The following is a 12,349-nucleotide window of genomic DNA, read 5'->3' on the forward strand; positions in this document are numbered from 1 at the left end:
AATAAAATCCATGTTGATGTCTTCCCACGGAGCACTTGCAAAAGGTAAAGGAGTATATAGTCCATGAGGCATTATTTTAGATTTAGCTTTTAAACATGATATGCATATAAAACAATGTCTTTGAATGTCTATTCTCATATGTGGCCAAAATAATTTTCCTTTTAAAAGCTCTAGAGTTTTATCAACTCCAAAATGGCCCATGAGACGTCCTTCATGAGATTCTTTTACAAGAAGTTTTCAATGTGTTCCTTGAGGTATACAAAGTTTTCAATCTTTAAAAAGATACCCATCAGACACATAAAATCCTCCTTATGCTCTATGTTCACATTTAGCAAAGATGGATGCAAAATCATGATCTTCTTTGTAAAGTTCAGTTATGTTTTCAAATTCAATAATTTGGGCTCCAAGTTTTGAAAAGAGGGCATGTCTCCTTGAGAGAGCATCAGCCACAATGTTTGTACTACCCTTCTTGTATTTGATAACATAAAGAAATTGTTCAAGAAATTCCATCCATTTTTCATGTCGTTTGTTCAACTTATGCTGACCCTTCAAATATTTTAAAGACTTATGATCACTCTGAATGACAAATTCTTTAGAAACTAGATAGTGCTCCCAAGTCTTTAAGGCCCACACAAGTGCATAGAGCTCCTTATCTTAGGTGGGGTAGTTGATGGTGACACCATGAAGTTTTTCACTGAAATAAGCAATTGGGTGTCCACCTTGCAATAACATTGCACCTATGCCTACTCCCGATGCATCACACTCTAGCTCAAAAGTTTTTGCAAAATTTGGTAAAGCTAGAATAGGTGCATTTGTGAGTTGAGCTTTTAGCCTTTTGAAGGCTTGATCTTGCTTCTCGGTCTAACAAAATGGAGCGTCTTTCTTCACTAACTCATTGAGTGATGAAGCTATACTTGAAGAGTTAGGCACAAATCTTCTATAAAAGCTTACTAGACCATAAAAACTCCTGACCTCTCCTACATTTTGTGGAATTGGCCATTCTTGGATGGCTTTGATTTTTTCAGGGTCAACATGTACCCCATTTTTATTAACTATAAAACCTAAAAAGACTACACTATCAACACAAAAAGTAAATTTATCACTATTAGCAAACAAGCTATTGTTTCTAAGCACTAGGAGAACTTCCCTAAGGTGACTTAGGTGAGAATCTAGGCTTTTGGCTATACATTAATATATCATCAAAATAAACTACTACATATTTACCTATACAATCCCTTAAGACATGATTCATTAGCCTCATAAATGTGCTAGGTGCATTAGTGAGTCCAAAAGGAATCACAAACAACTCATATAGTCCAAATTTGGTTTTAAAAGCGATTTTCCACTCATCACCTTCTTTAATTCTAATTTGGTGATATCCACTTTTAAGATCAATTTTAGAAATATGGTGAACCCATGCAACTCATCAAGCATGTCATCTAGTCTTGGGATTGGATGCCTATACTTGATGGTGATGTTATTGATGGCTCTATAGTCACAACACATTCTCCACTTGCCATCTTTTTTTGTCACCAACAAGACAGGTACAACACAAGGACTTAGACTTTTTTGAACCCAACCCTTCTCCAACAAATCTTGTACTTGTGATTCTATCTCCTTAGTTTCTTCAGGATTAGTTCTATAAGTTGGTCTATTGGGTAGACTGGCTCCCAGAACTAAATTTATTTGATGTTCTATTCCTCTAAAAGGGGGATGTCCTATAGGGCCTTCCTTAGAGAATATGTCATCAAATTCTTTTAAAAGTTCTTTTACTTGAGGCGGTAGAATACAAGTCTCAATAAGTGTGGCAGTGCATGCAAGTGTTCCTTTACAAAGCAGGAGGCCGAAAGGTTGTTCAGAAAGAAGTATTTTTCCAATTTTGTTTTCAAATTTTTCTTCTTTTTGAATAACCTTGTGGGAAGGAACACTCTTCTCCCACACCTTTTTTTTCCCTAAGATCTTTTTCTTGGTTTTCTATATTTTTTTTTCTTCCTCCCTCTTTTGCTTCATTTGTACTTCATCTTTCACCACTTGTGAATGTGATAAGGGATAAAGTACAAACTTTTTTTCTTTGTGGGTAAAAGTAATCTCATTGGTAAGACCATTGTGCATAGTTTTCTTATCAAATTGCCAAGGTCTACCCAACAAAATATGACAAGCTTCCATGGGAACTACATCACATAAAACTTTATCTTTATAGTTTCCCACAGAGAACTCGACTTTCACTTGCTTATCTACAGTTAATTCCCCATCTTCATTTATTCATTGAAGTTTATAAGGTTTAGGATGAGATATTAATTGTAGATTCAGCTTCTAAACCATTCTAGCGCTACAACAGTTGCAGCAAGAGCCACTATCCACAATGAGAGAACAAACATTTTCTAAAACTTTACATCTTGTATGAAAAATGTTCTCTCTTTGTGTCTCTAGGTTCACGCTAGATTGATTGTTGAGGGTTCTTCGGATCATCATTAACTCCCCCTCACATGGATATGCTCCCTCACTATTTTCTTCTTCTATCCCGCTAGGTTCATCGTCATGGCTGCTATATTCATCTACCCCTTTTAGGAACATAGTTCTCTGATTTGGACATTGAGATTTTACATGACCTCTACCATAACATTTGAAGCATTTGACATCTTTACTACGGTTTGGTGGGGTTTGCACATCTTTTTCTATACTCTTGGGAGTTTCTCTTGTTTTTTCCTTTGGTAAGCTTTCCTCCCTTATATACTCCCTTTTGGGATAAGAGTTAGAGTATGAGCTTTCCCTACGACTTGAACATCTTCTCAAATTTTGTTGTTCAACTTTGATACAAAGTTGGATTAAATCATTCAAGTCTTGGTAGGGCAAAAGTTCAACTCTATCTTTAATCTCAAGGTTAAGTCCACTTAAAAATCTTGTTATGGTGGTGGGTTCATATTTCCTAATTGAGGCTCTCATCATATATAATTCCATTTTCTGCCTATATTCCTCTACACTCATATTCTTTTGTTGGAGTCTTTGGAGCTTGTCCATTAACTCCCTATTATAATATGAGGGAATATGGCGATGTCTTAAGGCTCCTCTAAGATCATTCCAATACTCTATGGGAGGGTCCTTATGAAGACACCTATCTCGCTCAAGTGAAGTCCACCAATACATAACATTACCTTGAAAACTTAGGGTGGTTAAAGGTACTTTTCTCTCTTCACTCACATGGTTGCAAGCAAACAATTGTTCTACCTTCATTTCCCAATCTAGATATGTCTCCACATTTTCTTTTCCATAGAAATGAGGTAACTCTACCCTAACCTCCCTTGGACTTTCTTTTCTTTCCTTTCTAGCCCTCCTAGGTTGAGGTTGATAATAATCATGCATTCTAAGACTTTTTTCATCATATGAATCAATCAACCTAGAGTTAGATGCCTTTGAAGATCTTTTTGATTTTGTGGTGTATTCACTCTTTTTCTTTAACAAGTTGTAACTCTTCTTCTATTTTAGCAAAGTGAGCATCCCTTTCTTTTAGTAGGGTTCTTTTAGTAGGGTTTCATGTTGCAATTGTGTATATGAAAGTGCTTGAAAGTCTCTAGCTAATTGTTTTAAAAGAGTTTTGGTAGACTTTCGATCACTTTCATTTGGACTTGAAGAATGAGAAGACATGTTAAAATTATGTGTTAAAAGTTATTACTATAAGAAAGATAGGTTGAGTAATGTAGGTAGATTCCCAGGAAAGGGAGGTGGATCACTTGGATCGCTTAAGTACCAAGCCTTTCCTTGCCAGATTCTATCCCTCAAAACTTTCACAAACCTTTCTTTAAGTAATTCACTTAGAGCACAATCAATAATAAAAACACTATTATATGCAAGAAAACAAAATGCAAAGCAATAAACAAAAACACAATTGAAGATTGCTATCTAAAATGCTTTAAGCTAGACGTATCCTAAGGTGAAACTTCTAGGCACTTAGAACCATTGAAGACACACTCACCGTCTAATGTACAATTAATCCACTAATTGTTCAAGGTTTAACACAATTACAACTCAAAGAAAATACAATGAAAAATTGGATCAACAAATTTGAGTAAATCCTATTCTATGCACTTCTTTCTTTCTGCACTCTTTTTTCTTTTTGGCACTCTTTCTTTGTGTATGTGTTTAAGCTCACTTGTTGTTGTCCTCTTGCTCAACCTCTCAAGGATATTCAACTTGGAGTATTCAGATTTGCACCTATTTAAGTGATTAAGCTCTCACCAAAGATGTTAGCTCCAAACTTATATAGGCACCTTTAAAATTCTCCTACCAAGAAAGATGTCAACAAAATTTAAAGCAACAAATATTCAATTTACAATTGGACTACAACAAATAAAGTAGGTATATGACACAACTTGGATGAGTAATTGAATGAATATGACAAGCAAACAAAATAAGGCACTCAACAAAAGGTGCACACAAATTGAACCTAAAGAATGACACTAGAATTGGATTAATAAAACCAAAACAGTACCATTGGAAATTTAAGGTGTAAAATGCGTTACTTAAACAATTTATGCTGAGTTGGACAATTCAAATTTGAATTTTAAATTTATAACACAGACAATTCAAGATCTTAGCTCAATTTTGGCGCTGGAATCACACCAAAACAATGCGCCAATTAATTGTGATAAAATTTTCAAATTTTTTGCCACTCCACCGTTTTTGTTTGCACCAGATTGCACCCTGTTTGTTTTTTATTTATCATTTTTTTCTGTATTTTGAATTTTGTTTCACTTTTTTTTGCACTTTTCTTCTAACACTTCAATCTATTCGGATCCAGAGTTTCACAATTTTTTTTCAACGAAATTAATTTTCATAAACAAACTCAGCCATTTACAATTTCAAGAAACCTAATTTGGAATAAAAAAATAGTACTAATAAACTTCAAGGACACAATAAAATGGATGTATAAGAACTTGTATAGATCTAGCATACAAGTATGAACTCAAATCTAAAAATTAAAATTCACCAAAGAAGACTCAAAAAAAGAATTATAAAATTGTACTCAATTTTAAAATCAAACAACCAAAATTATCAATAAAAGGACTACATAGATTTGATGACATTTTAGGATGCACATGACTTTGACAAAACAAAATTGGGTCTAAAAAAACAAAATGACTCAAACACAATCAATATGAACCGATTGAATTTGCAAGAAAGACTCAAATCTGACAAAATTAAAACAGCAACACCAAATATCAAAGGAATCCTACACAAAATTGAAATTAGAAGCTCAAGAACAATTTGAACACATTGCACCGATTAGATTTGTCCAAACAACAACCAAATAAAAATTAAAATTCAAAGACATTAATGAAACAAGATGAACAACATGAAATTAAGACAAAAGCAGAATTAAAATGAAAAGAAGAAGGCACACTTAGCTTTTGAAGATCATAGGCTCATGATACCACTTGATGGAGCATGCCTTCATCCGATTTTCGTTTCCTTTGGAGGAGTGGCGGAAGCATCAATGAAGGAAGATGAACAAGGAGCTCATGTAGAGTTTTGGTTTCCTTGGAGGTGCATGATAGGTGTAGAGAGTGAGTGGTGAGGCCATCTCACTTGGAATAGGTGAAAAATGATGACTAAGTGTCTATCATAGGGAGGTAGGAGACAATGAGTGAAATTGGCACAATTTTGGCAGCAATTCACTCTTTCATTAATCTTGAGAAAATCATGATCCAAGCACCTCCTTTTATAGCAATGGAGGGCCGGAATCAGAAAGCCAAATTCAAATGAAAATGAATTTGAAATTGGCGCCTAATTTGAGTTAGCACATGGAGCACATGAAGCATATTTAACATGTGATGAAAAACGTTTAGCACATGTATCCTATGGAACATGTGGAAAGTGTGTACTCTTCTCCATGGCTTAATCATAACCGACCTTGGTTAAATTAGGTGTTTTAGAAACCCTAATTTAACCTAGGTTGGTTTTTAGGTGCCAAATTTCATCTATGGAAAAATTACAAATAAAGTTCCTAATCTAATTTTAACAAGAAAATAAATTCTACTATACACTAGAGTTATGGCATTTTAAACATGTATAAGAAGGTTTTGTGAAACTCATCTTGTAGTTGTGAGTCAAAAGCTTGTGAAAATTGTGAAAAATTTGAAAGCAAGATTCATTATCTTTTGAAAACTTTGGACAAACTTACAACTGGAAAATCCAACTTTGAAGATGTTCTTGCATCTCAAAATTGTGTTTTTAGAAAAGCTGGTTTAGGTTGTTATCCTCAAAGCAAGGAAAATGGAATTTCAAAACCTTTTTCAACTACACCAGAAAAACAATCGGTTAAAAGGTTGATTCAACCGATTGTTACATGTTTCTATTGCATGAAGAAAGGTCATTCAGTTAGGTACTGGAGGTTTCTACTTTAAACTAGAATTATGGCATTTTAAACATGTATAAGAAGGTTTCTCTGCCATCAATAGCAGTATTCCAATCTTCCTTCATCTTCTTGGCCATAGCTCTAGTGGTAGGCTCAGATCTTCTCTTTGTTGGGCTTGCATGTGGCCTTGTCCTTGGGCCTCTTCCATCATTATTGGTCAATCTAGAACCTCAAATCGGATATGAGATTGTGTATTGGATTGTACAATCCGGTTTGTACATTTAAAACACAAATTGGATTGTACAATGCAGTACACAATCCCAAATCTGATTTGAGGTTCTGGATTGGCCAATTTGGTATTCATTTAAAAAAGGTATTCATTTCACCACTTAATATTGACAAAAGGTTCTTCACATATAATGAAAGGAGATGTTGCTATAGCCACAAGCTAAAAGCAAACACTTTACACCTCCAACAATGTGAAACATGGATCAAAATTGTTCCAGAGAAAAATGGTTCAAACTTTATTACTTGGAATACATGGTTAACCCCACATTCATTTTCTTCGCAACTTCATTAATGGGAACATCAAAATGCTTCTTTATCTCCTCAAATTCCAAAGCACATGGCTTCTCCTTCTTATTGACACTACTAGCACTAGCCACTACTAGCATGTGCTCAATATTCCGCACCTCCTCTTGTTAGAATTAAAGGATTTAAACAAGAGGGGGGTGAATTGTTTAATGAAAGATTTTCAAAAATACTGGACAAGAATGAAGATTAATGCAAAATCACAGAAGAAGTAATAAGATCAGCCAAGAAACAAAACTGTTTTAAATTGATTCCAGAAAATCAATTGGTTGTTTATGCGATTCAACTGATTGTTTTTATCAGCAATTTACAAAAACACAGATCAAACAATTTTAAAGCAGTGAGGGATAGAGAGATTCACACACAACGTTTATACTGGTTCACTCTTAACCTGAGCTACATCCAGTCCCTAGAAACCCCTGGGTATTCCACTAGGTAGTCAACCATAGATTACACAACACAAACACCAAAGAGGTGATCTTGAACCCTTCAAGAACACACACCCTCTTTGAAACACAAACACTACAAGTCAGAACACCCTCTGACTGTAGAAACCAATACCTTACAAGTTTAACAAATATGAAATGAAATACAGGTAAGAACATGAAAGATTACACCTGATAAAAAAGGATTACAACAGTTCCTATTCAACTCTTAACCAAAGCAAAACCTAAAGCAATCTTGAAAAACTTTTAATTTTTTGGTAATCTGATCTCTCTCCCTTTTAAAGATGTAAACACCAGTTTTATAGCCTAAAAAATAGTCGTTTTAGACTTTCAATCAGGGGCCAAAACAGCTTTGAATCATGGAAAACAAATTTACCAGACTTAACCAATTATATTAAGATTTTTAAAAAACAATCGATTGAAAGCTCGATTCAACCGATTGAATTGGCCTTGACTGTGAGGTCAGCCAATTTCAACTTTTTCAAAACCACCAAGTGTAAACACAACCGATTGAAATGATAAATCAACAGGTTGTTTTTCACTACTTTGAAAAACACTTTTCTTTTGAAAGAACTTGATTGATTCAGTTTTGGATTAAGCTAAAAGTGGATTGACAAATTTTAATCTACCCAAAACCCATGTCCACAAGTAGCAACCTAGTCTTCAAGCAATCTTCATGGATTTGGAGACATTAAAGCTTCAAGTTCAATAATCTCCCCCTATTTGATGAAGACAAATCTTTGCTTTGCTTAGGATGTTCTGTTTGAATTTGACAATACCTGCAAAACACAAAATGTGCATGTACCAGAGCTAATCATTTTAAGATATCATTAGCACCACAAAACCAGTTTTCACTTAGTGATTCCCATAAGGAAAATAAAAAAAACTAGTGAGAAAACTAGTGATAGCAAGGTGCAAATTAAAGTTTATGCAGCAGTTTTAATCAAAATAAAGCAACAACTACCTAATCCATATAAACCAATTTTAAAGTAGGATATGTAGCAGATATTAGCATAATACAAACCACATTACAAACCATAAACTTCTCCCCCTATTTTTCTTCACAAATAGACTCAAAGGAGGGATAAAAACAACATTAAAAAGAGAGAGAAAAAAAATTGTTTAGATGATAAATCAGAAATAGAAGAAAGCTTAAAATTTTCTTCAATCTTCTTGGCCATATTGCAGCTCAAATAGCTGATTCTGCACAACTTCAATCTTCTTATCCAGGCTTTGAAACCTTGCCACACAGAACTAATGATGAATTCTTTGATCATGTGCAAAGTTGTCCAACCTATTCACCACAAGCCTTTCAAAATGGAGACATGGATGTGATTCGTTCTTCCATGTTCACATCACTTGGACCACCTTCATGGGCACCAGCAGGTTCATTACCAGTAGCAACAACTTCCCTTTCATTCTCTTCTCCAATGTGAGCTCCACTTGATGAGCCAGCTTGGTCACCATCTTTGCTCACCCATCTTCCACCAACTTTGGTGAATCCCATTTTACTTAGGGAGTCGTTGTTGATTTCACTTGAGGTTTTGAAAATTTCATATTGCTCTTCTTCCAAATCCACTTCAAAATAGTGCAAAAAATTAGTAATTAAGACAACATAAGGATGATGGTAGTCACTTAACCTTATTGACTTTTGCATATGCTCCTTGATGATGTGAATCCAGCTAACTTTCACTTTGTTCATAATACACTAGATGAGCGCAAGGTTCTCTTCAGTTAGCATTGAATGATTGCTGCCTCTTGGGGTTAGCATCCATGAGATAATGAAGGCAATGAGCCTTTCATTCAGTTTCAATCCTCCCACAAAGAAGTTTCTTAGTCTTGATTGAGGATTCTTTAAGCATCTTTTGTAAAAATGCATCTTGAATTCTTCAACAACACCTATATTTCCTTTGTTGATCCTCAGCCGACCATGTTTTAAATCTGGGTAGATGTCCCCAGACATTTCAAGGAACCTTTTCAGCATTTGTTCCTTCAGAAGACTTCTCACTTCCATGAGTTTATGTTCCTTCAGCATCAGAAATCACATGGAAAGCAAATGTGATGCGGACATCAAGGCCCAAGGGCCACGCACAACAAGATTGGAATATTAAAATAAAATAATATTATTATTTTATTTGGAGTTAGAATTTGAACTCAGGACCAAGTACAGAGTATCAACCTAACCACTGGGACAAATGATCATTCTTGAAATATAAGGATTGCAGTATCGTCTTATTTTCTTACAAATAAGAAAAGACCTTTGTAATTTATACACTGTTGAAACTCAGATTAGAGGGACGAATATTTTGATAATTTTAGAGAGTGTTTCGCTGCTAGGGTTTTTCCCTGTATCTTGCGATCTTATCAAGAATCCACCAATTCTTGTGGCGATCATCCTTAGGCTTATCAAACTTTGTTTGTGGCGCCTTCCTTTATCCAGGTTTCTATTGTTACTGTTTTGAATTTATTCCGTTCCGTAACCCTAAATTCCCAATTTTATTCGTCAAGATGTTACTGCTTGCAATGAGTACAATGAGGAGCAAAAGATGAAGTTGGCAGCAGCTGAATTTTTAGCTTATGCTTTAACTTGGTGGAATAAATACCAAAGGGAGAGAATTAGATATGAGGAACCCATGGTGTAGAATCTTGGACAAAAATGAAAAGGATTATGAGGAAGAGATATATTCCAGCAAGCTACAATAGGGATTTGCAACTCAAACTCCAGAGAATGACTCAAGGAAATAAAAGTGTGGAAGAGTATTTTAAAGAGATGGAGGTAACCATGATTAGAGCTGGAATGAATGAAGAAAACGAAGCAATCATGGCTAGGTTTTTGAATGGACTGAACTACGATATTAGGGATGTTGTGGAGCTGCAAGAGTATGTTGACATTGAGGACTTGTTGCACAAGGCTAACCAAGTAGAACAACAACTCAAGAGGAAAGGAATCATGAGGAGGAGTTATAACAATAATAATAATTCCAACTGGAAGGATAAGGTGATGAAGGATAAAGGAGTTCCCTCAAGTTCAGCCATGTCTTCAAGTGGGAAGTCATCTAATAGATATAATAATTCACCACCTAAAAGGAAGACAAGTGATGTCAAATGTTTCAAATGCTTAGGAAGGGGACATTATGCTGCAGAATGTCCAACAAAAAAAACTATGTACATGTTATCAAATGGACAAATAGACAGTGAACCTTCAAGCGAAGAAGAGAAGGAGGAGGTAGAGGTGGAGTTGGATGCATTGGAGGGTGATTTGTTGATGATTCAAAGGCTTATGGGAAGCAAAATGCAAGCTTTGGACCAAACCCAAAGGGAAAATATTTTCCATACTAGATGTTCCATTCAAGGGAAAATATGTTCACTCATAGTTGATGGAGGAAGTTGCACCAATGTAGCTAGCTCAAGACTAGTTACCAAATTGAATTTGGAGACAAAACCGCACCCAAGGCCATACAAGCTTCAATGGCTTAGTGAAGATGGAGAGATGACAGTCAGTAAGCAAGTGGAGGTGAACCTATCCATAGGACAATATAATGACAATGTCTTGTGTGATGTGGTTCCAATGGAGGCAACTCACATTTTGTTAGGGAGACCGTGGCAGTTTGACACCAAGGCTATTCATGATGGTTTCACCAATAAAATCTCTTTCATGCAGAATAATAAGAAGATCATTCTCAAACCCTTATCTCCTAGAGAGGTGTGTGAGGATCAAATCAAATTGAGAGAAAAGAGAGTCCAAGAGAAAAGAGAGATGAGTGAAAAGAGAGATGAGTCCAAGATATAACCACAAGTGAAAGGAAGCTTAAGGTCAGCTCTAGGAAGGAGAATGCCATTCCAAAAGAGCAGCCATACTCATATGAACAATGAGTGCTAGAGTGTGTTTCGCTGCTAGGGTTTTTCCCTGTATCTTGCGATCTTATCAAGAATCCACCAATTCTTGTGGCGATAATCCTTAGACTTATCAAACTTTGTTTGTGGCGCCTTCCTTTATCCAGGTTTCTATTGTTACTGTTTTGAATTTATTCCGTTCCGTAACCCTAAATTCCCAATTTTATTGTCATGTCTATTTGGATTCATATCAAAATGTAGACTTTGACTAGTCATAAAGGCTCTTAATTTTCCAAGAAGATATGGAATGTATTCCATTTATGACCAATGTAACTTCCTTTCAAAGCGAAATCAAACCCATGATAAATGCAATTTTGACAGCTTGGTGAAGGAATTTTCAACATAAACAATGCATAGAGAATTGAATCCAATTTAATGCAATGTTGTCAGGGGGAAACAATCGGTTTTTTTTTTGTGACAACAATTAAGACATTTCACAAACCAATGGTTATTGGCACAGAAGAATCATAATAGAAATACATACACTACATTTCCATAGATGAGTGATTTTGTATTTAAAGACATCAAATGAGATCATTCATAATTCATATGAAGGAAAACTTCATTTTTAAAAGAAACTCTTATTCTTTAATTTTTTTTTTTACTATCAAATAGCTATAATACATGATTAAAGAAATCCACATGACATTCAATCAATCAAAATACAAATAAGATTTGCAACAAGAAGTCTAGGTCAAATCTTTTCTTTCACACTTTATTCTCTACCTCAAGGATTCTAAATTCTTGTAGATAACCTGCAAAAAAAAATAAGATCAAGTACCAAGATTTGGTCCCCTTACAAATTTGGGTCCATTGGAGTTAATTTGGTCATAAGAACCCTTAAGATTCTTAGGAACCCACTTTAAAATACCCCTTGGAACAAAAACTTTCCTCACTTTACAGAACCTGACAGAATGGCCTTTTCTCATACCATAAAAGCAAGAAACAACTGGTTGTTTCGACTTTCCAATCGGTTGTTTTTCTGCAATGGTTGAAAAAAGTTTTAAAATGCCACTATTTTTGCTCTGTGAATTAAAACCAAGTCCATATTTTCCAAAGACACAAT

The 12,349-nt window shown here is 35.1% G+C and overlaps 1 protein-coding gene and 1 pseudogene across 1 annotated transcript; one reads left to right on the forward strand and one right to left on the reverse strand.

Annotated features, from left to right (window-relative positions):
* Positions 1-1,974: 1,974 nt before the first annotated feature.
* On the reverse strand, positions 1,975-3,144 carry LOC150024728 (uncharacterized; annotated as a pseudogene).
* A 6,901-nt stretch (positions 3,145-10,045) lies between these two features.
* Positions 10,046-11,179, forward strand: LOC137817023 (uncharacterized). The gene has a single exon (XM_068620235.1). It carries the CDS (start codon positions 10,046-10,048, stop codon positions 11,177-11,179), a length of 1,134 nt encoding a protein of 377 aa, XP_068476336.1.
* The last annotated feature ends 1,170 nt before the right edge of the window (positions 11,180-12,349 follow it).

This window comes from Phaseolus vulgaris, chromosome 10 (genome assembly GCF_051622355.1).
Source record: "Phaseolus vulgaris cultivar YP4 chromosome 10, ASM5162235v1, whole genome shotgun sequence".
Classification (NCBI taxonomy): domain Eukaryota; kingdom Viridiplantae; phylum Streptophyta; class Magnoliopsida; order Fabales; family Fabaceae; genus Phaseolus; species Phaseolus vulgaris.

Bases quoted from the DNA above. Each gene is read 5' to 3' on its own strand.
- LOC137817023 (XM_068620235.1), top strand. From the start codon at position 10,046: ATGAAAAGGATTATGAGGAAGAGATATATTCCAGCAAGCTACAATAGG.